At 38.4% G+C, this 27,731-nt stretch overlaps 1 protein-coding gene across 5 annotated transcripts in view; it reads left to right on the top strand.

Moving 5' to 3' along the window:
- TENT4A (terminal nucleotidyltransferase 4A) overlaps window positions 1-27,731 on the top strand; it is a 61,192-nt gene that overhangs the window by 16,396 nt on the left and 17,065 nt on the right. For 4 of the 5 annotated variants that reach the window (XM_040586626.1, XM_040586624.1, XM_040586629.1 and 1 more), the window contains exons 3-10: window positions 373-419; window positions 1,332-1,452; window positions 3,040-3,147; window positions 3,859-3,987; window positions 5,048-5,261; window positions 11,255-11,381; window positions 19,138-19,238; window positions 19,475-19,647. In XM_040586626.1, coding sequence (XP_040442560.1) covers window positions 373-419; window positions 1,332-1,452; window positions 3,040-3,147; window positions 3,859-3,987; window positions 5,048-5,261; window positions 11,255-11,381; window positions 19,138-19,238; window positions 19,475-19,647 — 1,020 coding nt within the window. The remainder of the gene's footprint in view (window positions 1-372; window positions 420-1,331; window positions 1,453-3,039; window positions 3,148-3,858; window positions 3,988-5,047; window positions 5,262-11,254; window positions 11,382-19,137; window positions 19,239-19,474; window positions 19,648-27,731) is intronic. The other variant, XM_040586627.1, reaches the window with a different exon arrangement.

Below are 27,731 nucleotides of genomic sequence, written 5' to 3'. Positions count from 1 at the left end.
CTCTTCCCAATTTCAGTAAAGCTGTCCTATCAGGAAAGAAGGGAGCGGGAAGAAAGGAGACTTATAACAGCTTATACTTCTGTTGAACTGGAAACATATAGTGAAAAGGACTTGTTTCAAAAGTTTGTGCTCTGCTGCTAGCAGGACTGCTAGTCATTTCATGTGGAAAAAAGCCAGTTTCCTCTAAAGCCGCATCTATAGGAGACAGTGTGTTTGTACAGTCTTAAGACAATATGTAATAAAGTTCACTAACTTTTTTACTGGGTTATATTCTTAACAGATCCAGAAAAATCCTAAGTCTTGTGAAAGTAAAATGAAGTGAGCATTCATAATTACAAGAGATTTCACTGGTGTGGGTTTTTTATTTTTCAGGTCCAGATATTTGGCAGCTTTAGTACAGGGCTTTATCTTCCAACTAGGTAAGTAATAATTTACTTTATATAAAAACTTGTCGTCTTTTAGAGTGATAGTAAATTTCAAAGGGGAATTTAGACTGGAGTGTGTAAACCTATCAAAGTTTCACTGAAATTTTTGCTTAATGTCCCACATGACAAAGGGAAGAGCTTTTGAAGTTACAGATTTGAGATAAGTATTTGATGTATCATTGTACTGCTCTAGGTACTTACTGACCTGTTGGTGAATTACCTTTTCGTTCTTCTGTCTGGGGTTAGTTTTTGGCTCTTTGTTTTCAAGATGCAGTGAAATTCAACGTTTAGTATTTCCTGTGTAAAGATTGGGTTTTGTTAAGTAAGGTGAATTACTGAGAGTGTGTCAGTTCTCTGTGCATGCAGATAAGTTACCACAACTGTTTTCTCATTTTTTTGAGAGCAAAATACCTTGCTTCAGTGTTTCATGTTGCTTGATGGTTCAGTAGATTTGTGCGGAAAACCTGTGTAGTTGTGTCTTAAAGACTGTGTTGTCTTTACATGAATTAAATTTTCAGTAGGGAAGCACTGAAAATTTAATTTCTGTGAATCACTGATAAAAAATGTTTGGACTGTTAATATGCCTGTCAACATGGATAGATGAGGGATGGGATTGGGCTGTGGAAGTCAGAGGGGAAGGGAGCAAGAAAAGTAAAAGGGAGAGGAACTTGAAGAACTCATCGGAGAACTGGAAGCAAGAAACTGAAATACTATGGGTTCTAAAGCATGCTAGACCATCTCTTAACGTTCCTAAAGGAAGCTTACTTGGAACCTACATTAAAAGTTGCAAAATGGTTACCCTGAAGGACTTGTAATATGTATAATGCTAATTTTACAATTTTTTTTTTAGTGGAGTATTATGCTTTTGACTTAGTGGATCTCATGCTGTCATCTTTTTTTTTCTAGTGATATTGATCTAGTTGTTTTTGGGAAATGGGAACGGCCCCCTTTACAGCTGTTGGAGCAAGCACTAAGAAAACACAATGTGGCTGAGCCATACTCGATAAAAGTACTTGATAAAGCTACAGTAAGTAATAGTCTTTGGTATACTGAACTGAAAAGCTTTCAGATCCCTTAGATGTTGTTGGTAAACAGTGTTCTTAATTCATGAAGCAAATAATATAGTCTTAAACACTATGTTTTGCTCTGTGCAAAATTTTAGTAGAATCTGTATGTGCTTAGTGACAGCACACAGTTTTTTACGTGGACAGTGGTAATTGTGTACTGTATTTGCTGGAAGGCCATACATCATGCTTATGTTGTCAATAAAAATCTGAAAGTCAGTATCCACAAAATATCTAGTAAAATAAGTTGACTATTTGTGTAATGTTTTTCTGCTGACCTTTGAGAGGACTTTTTTTAGCCAGGGGTGAGTAACTAGAGCTGTCTAGCTTGAAACCCCAGTTTTTTCAGGTTGTCTTGTTTCTGATGGCATAGTGAAGTGTTCCAAATCTAATGTTTGTTTCTCCTTTCCAAAATACGCTACTTAACAGCTTTATTTCATTTTTGAAACTGATGTGTAGTATTTCTTGCATCTGTCTTGTAAGCCTAACAGATCACAATGAATATGCTAAAAACTTTTAAGTATGAGAATTTTACTTTACTAAGCAAGTGCTCTTTTCTCCAGGAGACTAAGCATATTCCAGACTTCTGTTAGCAAGCTGTTGTATTTTGTGGTCTCTGGAATAGGGTGACTTTTAGGTCCAGAAGATTCCTATGGCTTCTGTTGCAGTAGCAGTACATAATGGTAGCTCTGTTAGTCTTTGGTTTACTTGAGAAAGGGTGGGATTTTCAGAATATCAGCGATACCAGTTAGTGATGGAAAATGGCACTAGGCTAGGCCTATCAATTTTACTAGCCTTATTTTATTCGCTCTGCTGTTTGTATAAAGTGATGCTATACTTCTGTTCTTTTTTGTTTTCCATTTCAGATTAAAAATAGAAGAAGTTAAATTCAAAATGAATGTTATCAGCTGAAGTTTAGGTTATGATTGTAAGATGGTTTTGTAGGATACTGCCTTCTAGGTGGTGGTGTGAGACTGAGCTACATGTTCAGTATTTCTACAATAATTTATTGCTGCCAGGGAGGAAATATTGCTACTTGTGCTTTGCACTTATCCATTCTGGCTTTTGCTTGACTCTGCAGTGAACCAGTTCAGCTTGATAAACCAACAGACAGTGCTTTATTTTTTTCTGCTAGGCTAGACTTCTGTCAGTTTAGTGAGTGAATGGTGCAGTGTTGGGTCATATGAATGTGGTTCCCACAGGTTATGAGTAAAATGTTTCCTATTAACATAGTGAGACATAAACTTAGTTGTACGAACAGTGATATTGCAGCCATGAAGGCAGATTTCTAACAGCTATGGAAGAGTACGTGAGTGATCATAAGTCAATGTGATCATACATGCCTGTGTGTTTAATCACCACGCTAAAAAGTGTTTGCTTCTAAGCCAAGTTAGGTTTGTCGCCTCTTCTCAAAACCATGTTTCCTTGTCATGATAGTGGCATTCATTTGGACTAATAGTAACCATATGTCTTAAGTGAATAAGCTGCAGAATATAGTACCCAGTGTTGCATTTCTGGGGATTCATAAAACCCTATTCTAATTTTTTCAGGTACCAATAATAAAACTTACTGACCAGGAGACAGAAGTTAAAGTTGACATCAGTTTTAATGTAGAAACTGGTGTGAAGGCAGCTCGATTTATCAAGGAATACATGAAGGTATCGGCCATATCATGAGCGTTATACTACTTACTGTGGATGTGCTAGATGCTTAGCTAACCTATTTTGGTATGGCTTAAGGCTTGAAAACTTATTGCTGAAGATTATTTTTGTTAATACTAATTAAATATGGATATTTTAGTTTTATTTTCTACTGGTATCTATTCAGTGTTACCTTTGAGTGCTAGATGTTTGTGTGGATAAACCTGTACACTGAAAGGACTTCTACAATCATATCTAGATCTGTAGGTAGGTACTAAACTTTGCTTCTAAAGCAAGTCTGTTCAGGTTTTGCTTACCTTGAATTTAAGTGATACTTGATTACGAATACTGTGTTGCTAAACAATGTCTAAATCCAATTCTTCTGTAGCTGCATACTTAAAATCAAGTTTACTTTTATGCTATATAATAAAGTACTGTTTAGATGGACAGTTTTGACTATAATGAGTGACACTGGGATTCACAGAATCTTCTGTTCAGGGGGGAAATAAATTTGATATGTAAGCTGTTTGATCAAATAAGAGTTGAAGTGTATTCACCTGTTTCTAGAATAAAAAAGGTGTTTCAGTTCTTCCTATGGAAACACTGTATAGAACACTGCTGAATAACATTCTTGTCTTAGAAGATGAAGCTTCTTGTCAGGATTGTTCATTTCTTTCTTATCTTTGGGATACTGATGTTGTCACTGATAAGACTTAATTTGCTTTGCAGAAATACTCTTTGCTGCCTTACTTGATTTTAGTATTAAAACAGTTCCTCCTTCAGAGGGACTTGAATGAAGTTTTTACTGGTGGAATTAGCTCTTACAGCCTAATTTTAATGGCAATTAGTTTTCTGCAGGTAAGTCTGTTCCTTACTTGTTTCTGTGTGCTGTAAAATATTTTGGTTTCTTTACTTATGCCCTGTTGTGGTGCTGTTTCTTTGGACTCCCCTGGCAATGCACAGCAATACTGTTACGGCTGTAGGTGTTTGATCACTGGCAGCTCCTATGGACTGCCTCTCAGACATCTAAGAGCTTCTGTTCACTGTGTGAACTGAAATAGTAGCAGGAACTTTGTGAATTACTTTGTGTATCAGGGCCTGTGATACGGATTATGCAACCTTCCTGGGCAGCTTCTGTTGCAGTACCTGAGTTATCTTAACCGGTGTTTTGTAACTCTGTCAGGATGCAGTTTTAAGTATGTTGCTCCCTAGACTACTCACAATAAATGTGCAGATTACTTGATCTCAGTGTTTATTAAAATTATGAAGTCAGCAAGCTGTTTGTTAATCATGTTGGTTAGGTTTTGACATACTTAAAAATGCCAGATATTGTAGATAACTGATGAAATAGCTAATGAGTTGTAACTTCTTCCAATACATTTTTGTGACAGTAAGCTTTTTATGAGTACGATGAGGTACAACGTTAATGTTTCAGAAGCTGTCATAATGGAAAAACCTACATATTCTGCTGCTGTTAATGTTTAATTGAAATAATATTACAAAATTTACATACTGTATATAATATGGGGAGATTGAGGAAAGAACTGTATTTCAATTGGAGTCAATAGATTTTCCTCTGGCCTTGCTTCTGCAAACATTGACTGGTGGATTTTATGTGAAAGATCAGATGTTACTCTGTTACTAAATAAGCTGTAATTTAGTATGCAGTACTTCTTCATTGCTTTTCACTTACGGAAAATAATTTACTAATACTCAAAAAGCTGGAAGAGGAGGGAAGAAAGGATTCTTTGGCTTCGAGATCCTGCTGAAGTGCTGCCCCCTCTTGGTTATTTGAAAGTACATAATTGGCTCAATTGAAACTTAGTTATACTCAGTTGTTTAAATGAGATGGCTTTTTGTTGCACTGTTATGATCTGAAGAGCATTAATTTTTAATAAACAACTGTTCTGTGTCACAGCTGCATCCAAGAATTGATGCCAGAAGAGCTGATGAAAACCTTGGAATGCTTCTGATAGAATTTTTTGAACTCTATGGAAGGAATTTTAACTACTTGAAAACTGGTATTAGAATAAAAAATGGAGGTGCCTATATTGCCAAAGAAGAAATCATGAAAGTCATGACTAATGGATACAGACCATCCATGCTATGTATTGAAGATCCTCTCCTGCCTGGTAAGATTGTACACTTCTTGCAGTATTCCAGGTTTCTGGCTCAGCTTGTGCTCTCACAGTTTATGTTAGGGTCCCTGAAGTCTGTCAGATGAGTTAAGAAGCTGCACTGAGAAGAGACTGTTGCTGATGTTGAGGTACAGTTGCAGAGGTGGGCTAAGGGATAAGGATCTGAAGTCTCCCAGGGTTCATGGCCTGAGTAAATTGGATTGCATGCAGACAATGCAGATAGATAATGCATTGGAGATTCAAAACTGTTGCATGTACAATAAAGTTCTTTAACAGTGCTGAGGGGTACTGAAAGAAAGAGGTCCAGGAAATCCTGGAAGAGGGTTTGTTAGTAGGAACAGCTCTGCGTTGTTTATTATGAGAGAATGAGAATGGAAGGTGTAGGTTTTCCTGCCACAGTCTGTGGTGCCATATGTGAGGTAAATTATACTATATTGGAAAGAAATGCCCCAGATGAGGTGCTTGTTCTATGGGGCAGAAACATGGGTGTATATCCACTAATGTGTAGCAAGGGAGCAGCTGTATTATGGTGTTGGTGTTATGAGTAGTTTGCATAACTAGCTTCTGTGCTGCACAGGGACCTTTAGAGAATGCCAGTTATAGTTGCATGTACTTCTGAAACTTAAAATTTTCTTCATTTAAGGTTTGGTTTTAATTCAGTAACCTTCAAAGGAATAAAGATTAATTTTGGTTGAGCTCCTGAAAAATTTTCCAGCTTTAGACTGTCACAGGTAGCTGAAATTCCAAATCCGTGTTTTAACAAAGTCAATTTTCAGTTAATTTGGACTTCAGCATTAGTATTTCTAGAATGTAATAGGCACTCAAACTCCATACTGTCACGCCTTGTGGGTGGACTGCTTATGTACAGCATTTTTAAAGCAAATACCATGGATCAGGAGCTGAAGTCTGGCACCTTTCTAAATACTCAATACATTGGATATTTGTAGTGCTCTAGAACAGGTTGCTAGCTAAGATACTCATTTATCTAACCCATCTCTGATATGTTTGTAGCTCTGAGTTTGTCTTGGCATGTCTTGAGTTTGTGACTCTTGCACTTGGCCAGGCATAGGTGTGATTTTGCAGAACTTCCATTGTGTGCAGAACTTCAGTAGCTGTGTATCTATCTACTTGCCTGAAGACTCATTTGAGTAGCAGTATAAGCCACACTTCAGAGTCGGAAACCTTTGCTGTTCTCCAGTTCTGAAGGAAGAAATTATGTATGCTGTACGATGTTTTAATCACTAATAGTGCTTTTGACTTTTTTCTTCTTCAGTGACTCTTAGAGAAGAAAAATAAATAAATTGCAAGTCCAGTAGGGGCTCTAAACTGTTCCTCCTAGCATAAATCTTGCAGAAGCAAAGAACTGTAGTTTAGAAGAAAGATACCTGGTTATATGCTAGCAAAGAATTGATAATTAAATTTTAGATGAGGTTATATGGGCTAGGCTAATGTAATTCTTACAAGAGAGAAAGTGTTTTAGCAGGGGAAGTGAAAGCTGACAATAACTTCAAGTTATCTGACCACTGTGTTGTATCCCATGGGGTACTTTATGGCAGCTACCACAGAGCTTCAGAGCTTGCCTAATGACACTAGGAAGAAAATTATATAGAATATATAGGATGGGTCTTTGGGATCTCCTGAATACAGCCTCCTTAGATCTAGACTTAATCATATATTCCTACAGTATCTAAAAGTACTTGTAAAGTGTATGTAGTTAATGTCTAGAATTCTGTAGTATGTGTATGCACTTGTTCAGCAATAGGATGCTGAAAGGTATAACTCACAATATCTCTAGACAGTCTTATGGGGGACAGGATGAAATTCAGTGGGATTCATTCTTTTAAATTGGGGGAACTGTGTTTTCCTCAGTGTGAAATGGTGATGTCTGGCTAATAGATAAATGAGGTCATCAGAAGAACATGATACTTCTACCTGCTCAGTAACTTCTGTTCGTTCCTATATTTGGAAGGAACAGGCATCAACCTGTTGTGTTGCTGTTTTGGTCGTAGTGGGTTTTGCTTATTCTCCTGGGTGCTGTAGGGTTTCCTCTGAGATTCTCAAAGACTGATTATTGGGTGTTAGAGGATTATGATTTCTGTAATTTGAGAACCGAGATTCCAACAAAGATGTCAGGAGTCTACACTTGAAGTGGGAAGTATGTTGAAATGTGGATGTGAGATATCAGACTAATCTAGCTGGTGATGCATTTTTAAGTGGTACTTTATACTTGATTTTCATACATAGCCGAAGATCCTTCATCTTGAGTTAGTGTCCTAGGCCAGGGTAATGAGGTGAAAATCTTTCCCTTAGCACCATCCAAAGAAGGGAGTTTCTATAAGCATCTTGTGTAGCTGCCACCATTTCAGTTTCTCAAAGCAGTTGACCTTTCTTTGATGTGTAAAAAAACTGAAAGCATTCATTTCAGAGAACTGCAAAGCCAGGCAGTCAGAAATCTGTTTGCAGGAATGTGTTGGAGCAGGGTAGATGGCACCATGCTAGAAGAGGTTTGTGCAGAGTTGGTCTAGTAGGATCCTGTCTTGGAAGACATGACTCTGGTTGCAGGTGACAAATCGTTTATCTGTGGTTGTAAAACAAACTTGGCATTTATTTAGCAGATTGATAGGGAAACTTATTTTATGTCTTTGAATCAGGTGATTATCAAGGTCCTTCGTAATTTCTGATGCTCAGAACAGGAATGGTTCAGATTGGCAGTGGCAGGAGTAGCTAAATTGCAGTTTAAAACTTGGAGTTTCACCTGTGGTGCTCCCTCCATGAGAAAGGTTGTTCTTCATTCTGAATTGCTGTGGGCACTGACAAAAGTTCTAAATCGTAAATTCAATGTGTTTTCTTTGAAAAGAGTCTCTTTAATGTGTGGGACTAATTATGCTTCATGTTGCTTGCTTCTGCACCTTGATAGGTCACAAATACAGGAAGTAATTAGATTTGAGATTGGGCAGCCACTAAGGCTAGGACATGTCATCCCAACAGTTGTTGAAGATTATTCATTGCAGCTTGTCAATGCCTGCTATTTGTTATTAGAACCTGTGATTATGTGTGTATATATAAAATATATATATGCACTTACAAAAATACACAAATACATTGAAGTGAGCGCCTGAAAGAACACCTTTAATGCTGAATGTTGCAAAATTGTACTTACTAGATAATAGCTTAACATAAATGGATCTGCTTCAGTCCTAGCTCATGGTTGCACCTTTACCTTTCCAGGCCATGTTCTTAAAACTGCTTCAGCTAATGGAGGACTATGTGATGGAGTGGTAATACTGATAGCAAGTGATGGAAGTCTTAGACATGCTCCTTTAGGGATGAAGGCTTTGTAAGAAAGAATAAGGATTGAATTACACATGAAATCATGCACCATTGTTATCTACTAATACACATCTGAGGATTGAAGTCTTTATGATTTCTCTTTTTAAAGAGTGAGAGCATTTGGGTTACATGCTTTAACTGATCAGTCTGTAGATTGTGACAAAAGAAGGATGCTCAGGTATGTAAGACGTGATCTGCTAATGAGAATGATCTCTCAGAAGAAAATCTATTCAGGACTGCAATGCAAATATGTGATCTTCTGGCTTCTCTTATGTGCTGCTTTCTGGATTAGGTAGGACCACCCCTATACAAACCTGACTGGTACAGTTCACAGTAGGTCGTGCAGTAGCTTTGGCTTCCATGCCTGCTTTTCAGCTGCAGTGCAAGTCAGCAGCTCTGCAGACTGTATAATTGCATAAGACTTGTTTATTCAGACATTTTTATGAACTAATTACAGGTGCAGTATGAGGCAATCCAGGAACCTAGGCATGCTATGGCATGAGCTATCCTGCCTCTGTTCTCAAATCTGCTTCAATCAAGACTCATACACAACTTCGTTGGTGGTTTAAACTAAACTGCCTGAGTTTGCCGTAAGTGGATTAGGGAAGGTGTATGGTTTCTTTTGCTGGCGCACCAGTGGAGGTGGCAACAACTGGAGAAAGGAGTAATCAACAGTTTGTAGCAGCAGTGTCTTCATTCTGGTATAACTCCATGCAGGATGCATGTCAAATGTGGATGCCTTAGGACCACATTAGACTAAACTAATGCACTTTGTTTCAGTGTGTATTCTTCATTCCTTTCATACGATTCTTAAGAATCATTTGGGTTGGAAAAGACCCTTAAGATAATAGAGTTCAGCCACAGATAGACTCTAGTAGTAAGTGCAATTTGTGTGTGTTTAGCCACTTTTTATATATTCCATTTCTGTATTGCTTCTCAGTTTCACTCCCTTTTGTATATATGTTTAGCATGTCATTATGTGGAAGATGGCATTGTTGCAGGACACAACAATATGTCCCGCCCCTGGAAAATCTCTACTGAATCAATAGGTTTTTTTAGTAGAATTAAATTTTTTTGTTCTGATTTCTTGACCACTGAAATACCTTGTCCTCTATTCAGTGGCCTTTGGACTAAGTCCTTTGTGAAGTCCTCTGCTACTTTGTAGTGCAGCTCTGAACTTAACTACAGTGTTTCTTCCCAGGTTCACTGTCCTAGGCCCAAATTGGTCTCTGCTTCTACTTCAGGTTACAGGCCAACTGTGAATATGCCATTTAGAGAGGCTTCTGTCATTTTGAGCCTAGTAATTGCTGGATATTGCAGCAGTAATTGCTGGATATTGCAGCAGTGCATTCAGAACAAGATGCTCAGTTACTTCAGGAACAGGCAGCATTTCTTGATCATTTTTTATTTGACTGTGTAAATTGCTGAAGAAATTCTGTGTTCCCAGAATGTTATTATTTTCCCAGTCTGTTTTCATTGATTATGCTTTTCTGTTAGTGGCATTATGATTGGAGAATCCTGAAGGACTAAAACGTGTTGTCAAGTAGTAAAGTCAAGGTGTGTTATTCCCACCCACCCCCACCCCCCAAATGGCATACCTCAGCACGTTTGTCTATAACGACTTGCTGGACAAAATACTTCAGCAAGTAATGAGTTCCTTTAAAGTCAAATTCAGCCTCATTGGATTCAGTCCTCCAAAGGAGGACTCCTTTATCCATCAATTTTCAAAGCACGTTTTTCATTAGAACCTGTTCATGGGCCCTGAACTGATTTTTCAAGCTTAAAATAAACATATTCAGTGATTCATCTCTTTCCAGTGTTCTCGCAGCATTCCAAGCATCATACTAAAGGAGGGAACCTTTTACTGTAAGCAGCCTTCTACCCACTCAAGATCTAGTCTGTATTTTAGACATGCAATTTGAATGAAGTTTTCTTTGTTAAATTGAGTGGTGACAGTGAACCTTTGGTGTCTGGTGCCAAATAATCTACAAAAAAACCCCCAAATATGTCGTCTTGCTAGTAATAGCAACATCTTTCGAGGTGGTAAATGAGACCAATGCTTGTACATCGTCACTGATAAACAGCAGCTTCATAGCATGTTCTTCTGCAGTTAATGTGATCTAAAAACAATTCTGTACGAACTTCTGGAATCATCTATGATAGATTTTGACAAACTGGTTTATCCTGTGGAGATAAATAATCTGTATGAGCTGGTTTATTAATCTGTAGTTTTGATAAGGTTAAGTAGGGGTTGATGTAAGTATACCTGGCCTGTGAATATAACGTGGTTGCACAAGTGGAATTTTATCCTGAATTTAGCCTGCAGAAACTCTACTGGTAAGTGAGGTATGATGCTTTAAGATAGGTTCCCTCTTAAAAGTCAGCTATTAGAACTTTAAGCTGATCTGTTTCTTTCAGGCGCTGGTACGTCAGTATTTTAGAAGTGGTAAATTGAATGCATAATGTTACGTGCCATTCGTAAGGTTAGCTTCTTTTATTGGTAGGCACACTTAGTTGTTTCTGATACGAGTAGGATGGGCTAACTAGTTTAAACATAGTTATGCTATATTGTTAAGGCTTCTGAGCTTTAAGTGTGAATAATTTGCTGGTTACTGATATTAAAAAAAGATGATCTGATGACTGTCACATTATTTCAGGAAACGACGTTGGCAGAAGTTCTTACGGTGCCATGCAAGTGAAACAAGTTTTTGATTATGCCTACATTGTTCTTAGCCATGCAGTATCACCACTTGCAAGATCATATCCAAATAGAGATTCTGAGAGGTAATTAGTCCACTTTTTGAATATCCATTTATTTGTGTAATTAATTAGGAATGCTTGGGTCTAAATTAATAAAATGAATATTGTTATTTATTGTTTAACTGTGGCTGTATTGAAATCTGCCCAGAAATTCAGGCTGCCCAGTGGTATGAGAGTATAATACCTCAATGTGCAGTGTTGAAATGAAGACAGCATGATAGAACCCAGGATGAGTCCAATGTGAGGTTCTCTTGATGTGGAAGGGAGCCAGAAGATAATTAGTCTTTTCTCAAATATTCTGCTTAAAGTATTTTGAAGGAAGGTCTGCTGGTTTAATGTTTGGTATGATGTGTGTCTGTACTATGGCAGAAAGAAATGTATGTGATCAAATTGCTTGTTTAGACACAAAACTAGACAGTAAGGCTAGAAATCTCCCTAGTTCTTTAATACATGCTCTCATAAGCTGTTTTAACGGGCTTGATATGTCATTAGGTTATTAAAAGAACCAGTTCAGTTTGGCTGTAATGTCAGAACTGCCATTAAAAGTAGCATGCTTCTAGATGTGCCATTTTTAATGCGGCTCTTGATTTCTTTCATAGAAACACTGTACAGCTAGTACTTTCTCAGCTCTCACTTTTGCAAGTTTTCTGTTTTTTGAAACGGGGAGGAGAAAGAAAATGTAGGCGTATCAGCAATGTTGTATTTTCATTCACGTTATTGACTCTAGGATCTATTATTCTAATCCTCAGTACAAATTGGGGCTTGGTCAGAAGACTTTTTCCCTGGGACTTCCCAACATTCCCAACAGCTTTGAGCTCCTCAGCTCATCACAGGGAGGAATGGCTGTAACGAGTCTCATAAATGATACAGATAACAATTCTAAACTCTAATCAAGCTGTTAACTTCCAGCATTAATGTCATTGGAAAGCAAAATAGTTCTCTTGTAGTGAGTTCACCGCAAAGTGGATGCAGTCTTTCACTTGTGGATTTAAAACTACAATGTTTCAATAGTTTTCAAAGTGTTTTCTGTGGTATTAAATTCACAAAAGTTGAGACTGCAGTTGTGCCTGCAATGGAGATGTATAGGATGAGTGGTACATAATATTACAGGCTGACATTTGAGATGTTCTTTTAAGATAGATGAAATTTTTATCAGGTAAATGTGTACTGGCTGACAATTGCTGTTGCTGAATGAAACTCCATCATTATATGTGTTGATAGAACAACTTGGGGATTACTGAAGTTTTGCTTGTCTTGGGTCCTGACCTTCCAAAGGTCAAAAGCACTGGGCCTGTGCTTTTCCAAAGGATATAGTCAGGTACCTGTATTCATTACAGGCAACGAAAACTGTCTTTGTAAACACATTTAGTGGAAGCCTCGGATATCATCAGTATGTGCACTTTACATGTATACTACTTAATGTATTTGGGAAAACATCTGAATTTTGTCACAGCTTCAGACCTGCGGAGATGTCCCAGCAGCATTGTTCAGGTGTCATACATGTGACCTGTCTTCTAGTTCTGGGCTGTCTGTATCAGTGATTTTTGAGTCTTGGGACTTGTCAGGCTGGTGGCTTGCCATTCTGTCAAAGGGAGTGGTTGGTGCAAGAGCATTCAACAACGTCCTGTACACAAGTAGTTCCCCCAGCACCAGTCTTGTGAATGCCAAAGGACCTGTAGGTGGGTGATGAGTTGTTTGGTAACAAGTTTGTTACAGAAGCTCAAAAGTATTCCATGTTCAGTCTTAGTTTTTAGTTAAACCTGATGTGCTTGGGCAGTCCTGGTGTATTTCAGATCTTTCACCTGTTAGGCAGAGTGGTCGAGGCACTAATACGACTTTTCTAGTGGCCAGACCTAAAGCCTCAGACATCCAGGAGCCCTTTGTTGTGCTCCCTTATCTTTTCTAGGATTGTTAGTGGTAAGTTAACCTGTAAACAGTGGGCTTCCTTTAAGAGCAGTGACTAGCTATATGACATTCTACTAGAAGGATCAACAGAGTTTAAATGAAGAGCACTTGAAAAGGTACAAGGTTGCAGGAGGCTGAACTCCACGGGCTGATAAAGGTTTATCCCGTTTGAAGAAGAGCTGCCTGGTGGGTGGGTTTGAATTCATGGCAGCTCTTCCCAATGAAAATCTCTGTGTACAAAATCTCGGTGTAGAGTCTGGTTTTGTGGATAACAGTCTCAGTAGATTACAGACCTTTCTTGGCTGATTGTTACTGCACTTTTTCTGGGTCAGTCCAACTCAAAGGAACACAAGCCTAAGTTAATATAAGGCTTTCTAGCCAGTGGCTGCTTCTGATATTCCTGGTGTGGAAAAAGTCAGATTTCTGTCCTTTAGCATAGGCCTTTTTCTTGTCCATGTTCTGTAAGTAATAGATCCCACAGAGTGAGGGGTAGATGCAAATCATTCTTAGAGTCTTCATTCAAGCTTTCAGATATAACATCTAGAGTATAGTGGGGGTTGAAAGCTATCTTCTGAGTGGAAACAGTAATCAGCTGAGTCCTGAAGGTATCTTTAATCTTTTACAGCTACAGAAATCACCTTAATGCTGTTTTGTCCCCAGTCTTTCACCCGTCCTCTTTCAAGAATGGCTCAGGAGAGGTTCATAGATAATTCAGTAGATTTTGTTAGAGCAAGCAGACTCCCATCATCTTGGAAGAAAGAGTTTTCCTAAATATAAAACAAGGAGACTGATCCATTTTGAATCTGTGTAACTTGTACACAAAGTCAGGTTTGGTGTTGTAACTTTAGCTGAGGTGTTTGAAAAATGACAATTGATTTCTTAGTATTTGGGGTCACAGGGACATTAGTCTAGCTGTAAAATACAGTTATGGACAGGATAGCTTCTGTTTAAGGGTCAGTGTCAGTATGTGCTTTGCACAACTTCAGTATGGTCTTTGGCCATATCCTGTCTCTCAAGAAGAGTATGTCATCAAGTGAGCTAACTGAAGAAGTCTGTGAGGAGTGATATTTTCTTAAAATCTTAGAATCATTTAGGTTGGAAAAGACCCTTAAGACCATCAAGTCCAACTGTTAACCTAGTACTGCCAAGACCATCACTAAACCATGTCTGTAAGTGCCACATTGACACAGCTTTTAAACACCTCCAGGGATGGTGACTCCATCACTTCCCTGGGCAGCCTGTTCCAATGCTTGACAACCCTTTTGGTAAAGAGATTTTTTCTAATACCTGATCTGAACCTCCCCTGGTACAACTTGAGTCCATTTCCTCTCATCCTCTCACTTTTTACTTGGAAAAAGAGTGTGACTGACACTCACCTTTACAACTACCTCCTTTTAGGTAGTTGTAAAGCACAGTAAGTTTTCCCCAGAGCCTCCTTTTCTCCAGACTAAAGAACCCCAGTTCCCTCAGCTGCTTCTCATTAGACTTGTTCTCCAGATCCTTCACCAGCTTCATCGCTCTTCTTTGGATATGAAGTTTCAAGTTAGTGACCATTTTTCCAGTTTTATTCTGTTTCTTGATAAACCACAGGAAGCCTTAGCAGATGTTTGGCAGCAAGCTCTTGCTCATTGATTCGTATCCTTTGAAATAGTGGAGTATATGTTACTACCTTGTCCATGGTCTATATATTAAGGTTCAAATTCACATTATACCTTGTCTAGCCTAACTATCTGTGGGCTGTCTCCTGTCAGTGGCCCTCTTTCTTCCTTCTCAGTCTGTGTATTCCTGACTCTTGCCTTGTATAAGATCTAGTAGGCCTGCAGTCAGAAGGTGAGTCAGATGAGAATGTTCTGTTCTAACTGAAAACAAATACATCAACACTTCTGCCATAGCAAGAAGTTGATCCAGGTTATGACTGTGTGATGGGCAGATGAGAAGCAAGAGAAGCAGGAGGAGTTCACATTTGGAGGAAGATGGAGAGTAGTATTGTACCATTTGACATCTGCAAGTTATGCTGATCCAGATGTGACAAAGATGTCATCCTTAGGTTAATACATTTGTCTGTAGATTAGGATGTTGGCTTATGCATTGGGCCTGCTGCATGGTTCAGATATGAATGTGTGCTCAGACTGCCTCTAAACAGCAGTGTAGCTGCATTTGGGAGACCGAAAAGGTCATATGAAATGAGGAATGGAAGACTGGCTCTGCTGTGATGTGCCTTTCCAGTATAACTTAAGACTTCTAGGAACTGAAGAAAGGTTTCAGAGTTGCAGATTGGTAACAGGCTCCTCCTTGTTGGTGCCAGATGTGGTACAGGTGGATGAGGAAAGGGACTGTCATGCTAACAGGCTAGAATTCAGAGTTTGAGGAAGCTTTGGCAGGGTTTTGCTACTGCATATCTGGAGTTGTCGTTGACAGGTAGTAATCTTCAAAACAACAGCAGTCTGGGCTATATATGAAGTGATCTTTTCCTCTGTGCTTGAAAGCTCTTTGATATTTTCCTAGTGTACAGTTCAAATGATCCAACTGCTGACGGGTCTGTTAGGTTTGGGTTGCCCCTGGTTGGCCCAAGATAGCCTTGGGAACTCTAGGAGTTGTCAGAGGGAATGTTAAACTTGCTTGCTGGATCTGCTGACAAATGAGAAATGTGGCATCTGAAGCGGTCCTTTGCTTCACATCCTGAATGGTGGGTTGCTGTCACTAGGATGCATGCTGTTTCTTAAGAGGTGTCAGCAATATCAGCTTTTCCTCCACAGAGTTTTTGTGTGAGTCAAGGTTTTAGTATTTTGGGGTTTTTTTAGGCTCATGCGCAAGCAGATCCTTCTCAGGTGCTCCTCTAAAACTCCGCTTTTAGATTATATTGCCCTTTTAATACCAGGAGGATATTTCCTAAGTTCAATTAAGGAGCCCTGAACAGTTATTTTGACTGGTCTTTCACAGACTCAATGTTTTTTCCTGCTCTGGTACTCACTTGTTCGTGTGGAGCTTGACTGGAGCTTTAGATACTTGGATTCTTCTGAATCTTATGTCAGCAACCTGAGCCTTTTAAGAGTGATTGTAAGATTTATTTACACCATAGTTGTGCTTTAATGACAGCTAGAAAGTATCCCTGTGAACTGAGTGCTTGAAGTGTGTAAAAAGAGGAGCTTCTAAGCTTTTATCATAAAATGACCTAGGTATGTAAATAGCTTATTCTTGGTTTTACTATGTAATAATATTAAGGGAAAAACCCTAAAGGGGCATCTCATAGGACAACTGTCTAATTTTACTAACTGGTTAACTGTGTCTATTCCATGTCTTCAAACAAGCATCTCCAAAGAATTGTGGGAGTGTCTCATCTGTAGAAATTCTGTCCTCAGCCAAAAAAAAAAACCCCAAAGTGTGGAATTTCCTCATATTAAAGTATAGCAGATAAGTAGGTTTTGCTGTTCCTAAGCATTTTCAGTGTTAAAAACAGATATAAACATAGTTTTTAGATGTTTACTTAAAAAAAATTCTCTGACCCCATGGATGTGCTTGAGTCCCATACATGAAATGGTGTTCCATTATCTACTTTGATCACACTTGCTTCCTTTTTCTTTCCTGCTATATTAAGTATATGATAGTATAGCCTTAGTTGTCTTTCAGTTTCTGATGTCTCAGAATGAATGTTTTTAATTTTGGTGTATGAGTGGTGTAGTATAGATTTGCCTTTGAACTTCTGACCTGATAACTTAGTGAATTTCTTTTTTGCTGTCTTTCTACCAAAAATGAGTCTGGGCCTTTGATCTATTCTCTGTCAAAGAAGCTAGTGAGGGAGGAGGTTCCCAGGTTCTGTATGTGCAACTCCACCGTAATTGTTGGTGTAGCAGTCGTTTCACCCTTTACACCTATTTGACAGCAGGCATTTTTTGGTATATGTTGCCCATGCTGATAAAAATACCAGTGTATGTAATTCATTTTCCTTCTGGTATATGAAGGCATGACTTGATTTGCTTCTGGGAAGGTAGTCCAAGAAGCTTCAGACTTGATGAACTCTTTCTCCGCAAGAGCTTATATTCAGTTCATATTCATTTTCTGTTTCTGACACAGCTGGTAGTAGTTGTGAAATTTATGGGTTATCCTAGAGTAAAAGCTCAGATCTTTCTGAAGGTATTCTCAGATGAAACCTTTAGTTGCAAGATTTTCTTCTCTGACCCAGTATGTGTATGTTTAAGTCCAATATTGGCATTGCTGTCTTGGGAACTGCAACTTAAGGGCCATAGCTGATTCTCTGCAGTGTTGGTCATCCCTGTCTTCATTGTGTCTCTTTTGACTTGACTTCCTGTTTGAGATTGAGAAGCCAGAACTGCATCGAGTATTTGAAATGCTGTTATGTCATGGGAGTGTACATTGACAAAATACTATCCTCAGTGTCATTTGTTCCTTTCTTAATGTGCTCTACTTAGCTATTGAACTGTGGTTTCCAAAGAATCACCTATTTTAACCCACATCTCTAGTTGCTGAGTGGTGCCAATCATGCCTTTAGTTCTGCATGTGAAATTCAAGATTTTATTTTCCAACATGTATCATGTTATCTACATTACATACATGAACGGGGGATGACATTAATTCTGTCTGTAAGGTCCTTCTGCAGCTATTGAACTTGTAACTTAGATGATACTTGGTTCAATATTTGCTTAAAATGCTGGACTGCCTTTTGCAGTACTAACACGCTGACATGCCTTTAAAGTTGGAAGACTAAACATGGAATATGTGGTATTTGGTCTCGCATGAAATAGTAAACCCTAAGTCAGTAGGAGAATTATTGCTCCTCTTTGAAGTCTTACTATGAAATGACCTAATAAAATAAAGGTGGTCTAAATATGCTTATGCTATGCATGTCCTCCCTTCCCATTATACACCTAAACCAAAAGAAATTCCTGTACAGGTATAATGTACCTTTACGATGTGAGATGCAAAGTAAGCTTTGTTGTATCTGTTGGAGATTTTCAAAACTATGATAATGCTACCTTCTCCAAGATGGTGACTTCTCACAGCCCATTTTTGTACAGTAGTCAGTCCCTCATGTGTCTTGAGCATGGAGTTTATAGTTAGTGTTTCAGCTACTATTCCCTGATGAAAGGAAAGCTTCAAAGCTTAGCTCTCAAACAAGGACACAACTCCTGCTCAAGAAGAACAATTCAAATAGCTGAATGTTGGGAAGGTATGTTGGAGAAATACTGCTTTGTACTTGTTGTTAACTGGTCACTGTTCAGCAGGACCAGGTAGGCTTTTTCTCTGAACCACTTACTGTTACGAATTTTCTTAAATTCTAACTTGTTCTGGTTTTGGAGCCAGTCTGTGTTTCTTGTTTCCACTACCTCACGATCCATGGTACTTCCTTTATAGTTGTGGAGGTCTTACACCTTTTGAGTTGTCTTGTAAAATCTGTAAGCAAGGACTGGTGAAGGTCTCTGTCTTCAGTGTGAAGATCAGTTGGAGGGCTGGGGTATTAGTGTCTTCTGTGTGTCCCATAACCGTTGTAATCCAGATTCTGTGGAACAAAGATTGGTTATATGGAGAAATGCAAGAACCTGTAAATTGCTTTTATCAAGTACACTGGTATCTGCATGTACATTCTTGATAATTAAGATTATTTTCATTTTGAAATAGAGTAAAAATCTCACATGTGTCAGTGTTTGCATGTTAGTATGGTAGAAGATAAGTAATACACTACTTGAAAAATTGCGGTGCTTCAGTGAATTAAATGGTGTGCTAAGGAAATGAAAGTTAAAAAGGATTCTTTGCTTAGGGATATCTCAAACCGACTTAGAGTAATTTGATTGCTTATTGTAATGTTGCAAGTATGTAAACAACATTCTTTTTTTAATACTTAATTGAAAAATTTTTTTAGCACATTAGGTAGAATCATCAAAGTGACCCAAGAAGTGATTGACTACAGGGCCTGGATTAAAAAGAAGTGGGGGAGCAAAATTAATTTATCACCTGAACTTGGTAGGTATACCAGGAATCTTTTCTTGAATTCGATCTAACTGAAAATACTCATGCCTTGAAATTAATTACTTTGAGATAGGTAGGAAAAAATAAAAGGAGTTTGTAACTCTAGCCCAAGACTGCTTTTCTCTGAGCCTTTTTCAATTAGGTTGTTAAACTGCAGCTCCTCTTAGACTTCAGGGCCCATGTATTTATATTCTGTGCTCTTAAATGATACCTGTGTTTTCTCTTAACAGATAATAGGTTGAAAATAAGAGACCAGATAGCTCCATGCAATGGAGAACAGCAACAGAACAGAGACTCTGAACCATCTTACAACCAACGCTTGGCTTTATCATTGCCTAGTACACAACAGTTATCCTCTGGCTCATCTGCCTCTTCTGTATCATCACTCTCCGGCAGTGACATTGTAAGCTTTTTCTTTAATGGGTTAAACTAATAAGCAGAGTTTATCATACTTTTCAAAGCCTCAGCTGATACAACAGCAGTTAATGTGGTGCTACCCCTAAGCTGCTATAGCAGATTAATAGCTTCCTTTGCCCAGGAAAAAATACTAAAATCAAATATTTTTAAAATAAATTTCTTAACTCTGTTCTAAGTCTTTGGTACTCTTTGTGTGGTAGTAGTTAGTTGTAATATATATAAACCCCCAAGTTAACAGTAGCTAATTAAGAAGTGCTAATTAATCTTTGTAAATCTTCCCATCAAACAAAACTTCTCATTGTCAAGTTCTGGTCCCTTTTGTCCATCTCAAGTGGAACATGAATATCATATTGTGTTGTGAAGGTGAGTAATACTCCTTGAAATGTTCAGCCAAGCAGTCAGTTCATGTTTTAATGGTAATAGGGCCCCATTTACAGTCTTGCTGTCAGCTTCCTTGTTTGAAAGTACAATTTGAAAGTGATCACTGGGCTTCATTGTAACTTCCTGGAAGAGGAGGCTGTAGTCTCTTTAGGTATGTTCCCAGACTCTTTAAGATTCTATAAGGTCTTTTTGTTTTGGTATGGAGTTAAATCAACATGGGATCGGGCAGTGCAGATTATAAAGCACAAAATTACATTGCATGGCATGAGGTGCTCATAAATCTACCGAAGCATTCTGTGCTAGGTAGAGGTATTGACTGGAACAAGATGTAACATCCAGTTAACTACAGTAGCACATAACTGGATGATGCCAAGAGAGGTCCAAGTACCTGTTTCTTGAATGCTTTCAAAAACTAGTCAAATATGGAATTAAAAGTTGGGAAATCTATTCAGTAAAAGTTTAATAACTTTTGAGGGACGAGCGCCTTCTTTGCATGTTTTGGTTATTTTCTGTAATTCCTCTACATTACTGAATTTTCTGTGTTGAATTGTCTTTTCACTCCACCACCAGTAAATATGGTAAATTGTTTAGTTGCACCATCTGGCTAATGGAAAAAGAACAGCATGATGCTTGCCAGTGATACTAGTAGCCATGCTCTTGGTTTTAATATGTCAGTGGGAAGGATTTTTCTGTAGTAGTTTTATGAGAAAATGCAAATATTTACTTAATATTATGCATTCCCAGCATAGTTGGTGGTGAGTGGTTATGATATCCCCTTAGTTCCTTTTTGCTTAACATTGAAGGTGAAACTTCATTGGCTGATGCCAGACAAATTAATGAAAAGTGGAAAGGAAGCTCTCAACAAGAAAGATGTGCAATCAGTTGGGCATCCACAAAATAAATGGAAATAGTACCCTTTTTAACAAAATAAAACCCCTTATGCCCATGTCTTGTGACAGACCCTAGTTTAAGCCCCGGTCATGTATTGCTATTATGTCCTTAGTAGGCCACCAGCATATTGTTTTAATTTGGAATGGAATGGCAGGTTTCTGACAAACAGTTGATGAGTTCATCCTACTCACACTCGGATATGTGAGGATGAGCAAGTTCTGGTTGAGCAGTCCTGAGCTGCACCTGATTCAGGAAAAGAAACCTATTCTGCTGGATTTGAAGATGCTACCCATGGCATGATACAGATAATGCTATGTACAGATTTCAGCAAAGGAGCATCTAGTGTGTGTCAACTAGCACTTCTGCCAAGACTTCTGGTGCGCTCAAATAAGTAGGACGCAGTGAACTTTGGTACCGGCTTCAGAACAAAGGAGTATGAATATGGTGCATCTCATTACTAGTTGCATGTAGTGTTTGCTCTGATCTTGTGGAGAGATTGTTCTTCAGGAGTGATTCTGTATTCATTTAAACTTAAATCTTATGAACTCTGATACTGAAAGCTAGGTACAGATTATAAAGCAAATGGAGCACATGGGGAGATCTTAGATTGACAGTTTGCTGATCTCTTCCCAATAATTAAGGTTTTAGTTTAATAAAATATATTCATCCCTCTGTCACTGCTAACCTTAAGCAGAAGGTCTGTGTCAAGACACTTTTTGGAGATGTATGTTGTGTGACTGCAGAAAATCGTTTGCTGTGTATCAAGTACAAGAGCCTTGCTGGCAAATTAGAGGAACTTCGTAATGTATTTGCTTTTCAATTTACTGCTAAAGTTTCTCTGGTAATAGGGATCAGCTGTACCTTGACCTTTCTGAGATTTGTCTACCAGTATAATAGAAGTCACTTTTATGTGCTTTGAGGAAGAGAAGTAGGCTTGGCAACTTGTGACTTTACTTGGTCATTTTGCCCCTCTTTGAACTTTGTCTACTGATGTTCCAAGTATTCCAGCCATCCACTCTAGCACAGATGTAGTTACATTCTGAAGTCGCCACATCACTGTACACCAGCTGTAAGTCTTGGAGGCCTTGCATGTATTCATCAGTATGTTCTGGAAGCAATGTTGGCACTATATATCAAGTAATCAGGTGTTACCAAAGCAGTACAGTGTTGCTCATAGGGATCCCAACATTTTTTATTAAACCTTAAAAGTTTAATAGTTGGTTGTAACAGTAGTTAGTTTAATAGGTTGTAATACAGCATGCTGTATGGTTTTTAAAGGTTTCCTTTAAAAAGTTCTCACATTACAGATTCTTGCCTTTTATTCAGCTGCTGAGCCATATTTATGGAATAGACAAGGCTCCTGGTGTCTTGGACTTACAGGCACTTGAGATAGCAGTGGTTTTAGATTTGTTCCAGCAGCAGGAGAACAGGTTTCAGAATAGAACAAAAAGGAGCAGTTTTTTCTGGAGACTGGATTGGCATAAGCCAGAGCTAACGTTTAGAAGTCAGCCTCTCAACTTTTGTACGTACTCAGAAAAATGGAAGTGTGGGGATATAACAGCTTAAAGTTGCTACCCTGAGTTATTTCCATTCCTGCTACTGCTTCTCTTCCTTTGGGGACCACACGGATGGTAACCTTTTGAAGATGAGAACTTGTGTACCACTGAGGAACAAGAGAACTGCCTCCTTCAAGGGCAGCCTTCTCTTTCCTTATATACATTTTATATGTATGTGCTTTTCCTCAGTATGGTGCCTCATATTCAGGTGGATGATTGCTTTTACCTCTGTGCATCCAGGACTAGCTTGCAGGGGAACACACTTCTGGACCACTATCTACACAGCCCAAAACTTAAGAACTGGATCTAATGAGACTATATAATAATTTGTACAGAAAGTATGGTTTTATGGTTTTTCCAAGGCAGTAAAGCTATTTACAAAATGCCTTATGCTAGCACAATCTGGCTGATGAAATTCTAGTTGTGCTGTCTTTTGTAAGCGTCCTAGCAAACTGACATCTTAGTCACAACATCAAGCTTTCATAAGGCCCAGTAAACTTTGGATTGAAGACTGTAGAAGACAAATCTGTCCTCTGGTATCCCTGTTACTATTAGTGAGGTAGCTGTTCAGTTTGTGTTTGTCTCGCTGTACACGTTAGTGCAGAGCTCTGACTCTCACTGGCATTTCTAATGTAGTTCCTTGCAAAATACTGAGTATTGAAGTTCCTGCCGTGTTACCTCAGCTCTGTGAAGAATATAAATATTAGTGACAAGGAGCAAACTGAGGAACACATGGAAATAAACCTATGGCTACAAGGAATCTGATCATCAAAATATTTTTCTGGATTCTGTTAATTGTGAAACTGATCCGAGTAGTAAGTCTTCTCTCAGTGAAGTATACCACTGTGCAGGTATTTAAAATACCATACGCTGCCCTGACAAAAAGGCAGTATGTATTCTTCAGTTGTGCAAACAGGTAAGTTGCAAAATACCACGCATTCCTACACGATCCAACGAATGTAGAAGTGAATAATGGAAGGTGCTTTATAAATATCTTTGCCATCAAGGGCAGTACAAAGTGCATGAGTGTTTACTGTATGGGAGCAAGAGTTAAACTGTTGCACGGTAGAAAATAAGTCTCTGGCATTAGGAAATCTCACTTCAACCTTCATACTGAGTTAAGTGATTGTTATGAGAATCTGAACCCAGATGAAATGAGCTATGTTTGCCCCCAGCTCTCTGCTTGATCTGGCTAGTTGTAGATGTCAGTCTGAGAACCTAAGCAGTGACCAAATTCCTCTTGAAACGCCTTTTTTTCCTGGGTGCTTTTGTTCTGGACCTGCACTCTGTAGCTGGTGACCTGGATTTCTTGTTGCTTAAGCATTGTGGAAAGCTGCTTTTTATTAGCTCAGGAAGTCCTAGAGTAGTGCTGGAGAATATCTGCTGCTTGATCAGCAGTCTCTGCCAAGTGAAAAATAATCCCAGTATGTTTTTGCAGTCTCATTTTGGTCTGGTATAATTCCTGGTGCTAAGAATGCTTTGCAGATTTGATGCTGTTGTGCCAAATAAAGCATAGCGTTTTATGGGATAGTGATACCTGTGTATCAGTAACAGATGTAATGGCTCACAGAAACTTTTAAACCTCCTTTTTGTTACCTAATGGATATATAATCTCATATCCATTCCAGTACAGAATCTCAAAGCTGTCCGTTAGAAGTTTGGCTCTAAGAAATTTCATGTACCTTATCTCAGTGTTTCTGGTATTAATGTTCCTTGGGCTTGTACAACAAGATTATTTTGTGAAAAGTTCTGACATCTTGTGACCATGTAGTCATGTCAAGGTAGTTGATGTTTCTGTGAACAAGGTGCCTGTATAGTCTAGTTTGGGGAAGAGAACAATCCTTGCCTCTATTTAAATTTTTAGCATTTACAATATGTTCTTTCAGACTGTTTTTGAAATTTTAGGTGTAGTCATTGCTGTTCAGCCTTTATAATAACCTTTCTTCAGAATGTCAGTGTTTGATCTGCCCACCATGCTGCCCCCACCAGCTAGGGGATACGAAGTGTTCCATGGAACCTGTTCAGTACTTTGATTGGATGCTTACATTTGTGAGAGTAGTATATAAATATGACTGGTAAGACTATAATAGTCATTACTGCTATTGTTCTGCTGAATGCAAGCAAGATCTGCAGACTTTGGAACTGTTACTTCCTCTGCGGTAACGGTGGCCTAGTACTTGAACTCAACATGCTTAATGAAGATATCACCATCTCCCCTTCCTTCCTGTTAGTCAAAGACTCTGGATTTCAGCTTATTAGCAGGGACTTTTGTACTTCCCTGTTCACAGGTAGAGGTGATAAGAATATGTGACGTACCCTGTCCTGGTAAATGTTGCTTTTTTTAAAGCTATTAAATTTGCAGGTGTAAGGCATGTGCTTATCTGCAGTAGAGGGACAGACATTTCAGAACAGTTTCTGTAACAGCTCTTCTTGTAGTCTTGTTAAATCTGTGTTAACAACTATGATTAATTTGTAGAGTTCCAGTTGAAATTGTGTGTGTAGGAAGAGGGGACAGAAGGGGGTGGCCTAACAAAATTCTCACAAAATTCTGACAAGAGCTACATATTCTCCTTTCTTTCTACCTGCCTGAATACTCTCATGTCCTAACCAAAGTAACAATTCAAATATATGTATGTATAGTTGATAGTCTTTTTGTAGAAGAATGCAGATTTGATCTTTTTTCTCCTTCCTGAACAAACAGAAGGCAGGTGTTCTAAAAAGTAGGCTCTTAATCTTTAGTCTTTAAAGAAAGATGTGAGTACTGACTTACAGCCAGCTTGTCTCCAAATAAAGCAATGGGTAACCCTGAGTGTGCAGACACAGAACCTGATGTTGCCAGGGGAAAAAAATACTCTTAAATGTCCCCAATCAATTAAGCCCAAATCCTTTAGAATGTCAGTGTTTTCTCCCATTCTTCCTTTGCAGATTACTGACAGCTTCTGTGGACCCAAAGGGAAACAATTTTTTCCAGTGCTGCTTTTGTTCATTTTCCTTTTTCACTATATAGTCCCACACTTGTTTTGACTTTTTTAACCAGTGTCTCTGACCAGTGCTGTTTTATATTCTCATGCTCTTCAGTTCTTGTCTTAGTTGCTTTAAGCAGTCCTTTGTCCACCTGAAGTAAGAGTAAGTTTCTGCAAGGCTGCAGGAGGCACAATTTTGAACACGAAGTTATCAAGTAATTTTATTTAATAACAAGTTATTATAAGCAGCAAAGGGTACAGAAAGAATGTGTAAATCAGCAAGTGAAGTTGGATTTTACTGCTATGATGTCAGTGAAGTAAGGAGGGAAGCAAGGAATTATGTACAAGTCAAGCTTTGACTGCTTTGTGATGCCAAAGGCTAGTTATGTTCTTGCCATATCTTAACATTCCCTCCCCTGAAAAAACGCCGAAAGGTACCTAAGCCATTTTGGGATGGAAGAAAACCTAAATACAGTGTTTATATTCTAGCATGTTCAGCTTGCATAGTGAGTCCAATAATTGTTTAACTTGGAAAACACTAGCTTGAAATATTACTGTACTGTTAACAATAACAAACCAGTTGAAAGCCTGTGAAATTAAAATACTAGGGGTAACAAAGGAAATTTGAGATGTCACACTTTGGGGACCTTTTTTTTATTTAAGATGCCTTATATGAAATACAGTGAATATTGATAAAACATGGAATAAGCCCACAGTCAGACCTGGCAGGATATAATGAGGTGAGGTTAAAAAGGGGTACTGTGCTTGTATTTAGTGTTGGTAGATACTAATTAGACTACATTTTTTTTATCTTTGTAAAATGAACACTAACACTTTTGGAGGATGCATATTTTTCAGTTTGCTTGTGTATCCTATATCTCTTCTTTCACTTTTCCATTCCCATAAGCACAATGACAAAGGTATTTTCCTTTGGCAATGCAGTTGAACCTAAAGACAGAAAAATAAACCAGTTGTGTCTTACTAGAGACTGTTTTGTATTGTTTATAGGCTGGCAAATAGAAGCAGTGCAACTATGTTGATGCAAGTTCTCTCCCCTGTGACCTCCCATAGAAGCAGAAATTTTATTCACCTCAAATCTACTTTGTTTACACCATAGTTAAAGTTATGGCTCCACCTTCCAAAAAGGGATATGACACAAGCTGATACGGAAGAAATGAGATGTGGGTGGTGGTGTAATCCATAAAGTTGTCTTGGAAGCATGTTCATTTATCGAGCAGAGTTAAGTACGCTGGGGCTAAAACTATTGAAACAGGAGCATGCATGGATTTCTGCTCCTGCATGTGGCCCCAAACTGTGAAATGTCTGAAATTTTCTGGATTTACTTTTATGTTCTAGAGGAGTATGGTTTTATACTTCTATTAAGCCAATCCAGTAGTTGGATATTCTTGCTAGGGATGTTTCTGTTTACTAGCTGCTGCCTTTTCTACACTGGTATTCATCTAGTCCTGTGGTGACCCAGTTCAGAAGCTGAAGCTAGTAAGAAGGTGTTTACCGTTTCTGTGGTTCACCTCCATGAATTGGCTCATAATAATGTGAAATGCTAACGCAGGTGTAATGGAGAATGCCAGAATGGGAAAAGAGGCAAAAGGAGTAAGGCTGGCAGTAGTTACCTGTTAAATCACTTCATATGTAAGAAAGGAGAGGAGCACATGAAAAAAAATTTGTACAGTGTTAAGCGCTAATTATAAGCACTGATTTTCTCACTATTTTCAGTTCTTTGCTTTCAAAGGTGGAACATAACTTTTACTGAAGTGGTCATTGCTGTCACAGCTTGCAGCTTCTGCATGTTGTGGAAAGAAAAAAATTGTTTAATCAGTGGGAAAAGTTTGGGGAATGGAAACAGTAGGAACCTTTTTGCTAAGGCTTCTGTAGTTCACTTCTGGGGAACGGGGTATGGAAATGGAGATCTATCACATTAGCAAGAAACTTGCATTCTGTTTAAGTTTTGATTTCTGAATACTGACTTCCAGGATAGTTAGATTCTTTTACCACAAAACTTAGACTGAGATCATGAATGAATCTTCTGAAGCCACTCCAGCTTTTGAAAATAGTAACTGTCTTGGAAATTGAAAACTCTGAAATGGTAGCTATCATTAGTCAATTGAAACTCCTCAACTGACTACATCATGAAACAAAGCAGAAGGCACCGCTTCTTCATACATTTACAGTCATGGACAGGAAGTTTATTAATATAATTGAATGCATATGAAATTTCTGAAAGGGTACTGTTGTCTTGATGGATGGATGTACCACTACAG

Source organism: Falco naumanni, chromosome 3 (assembly GCF_017639655.2).
Source record: "Falco naumanni isolate bFalNau1 chromosome 3, bFalNau1.pat, whole genome shotgun sequence".
In the NCBI taxonomy this organism is placed as follows: domain Eukaryota; kingdom Metazoa; phylum Chordata; class Aves; order Falconiformes; family Falconidae; genus Falco; species Falco naumanni.
The sequence above is the reverse complement of the archived record's forward strand: the minus strand, read 5'-3'. Positions and strand labels throughout refer to the sequence as shown.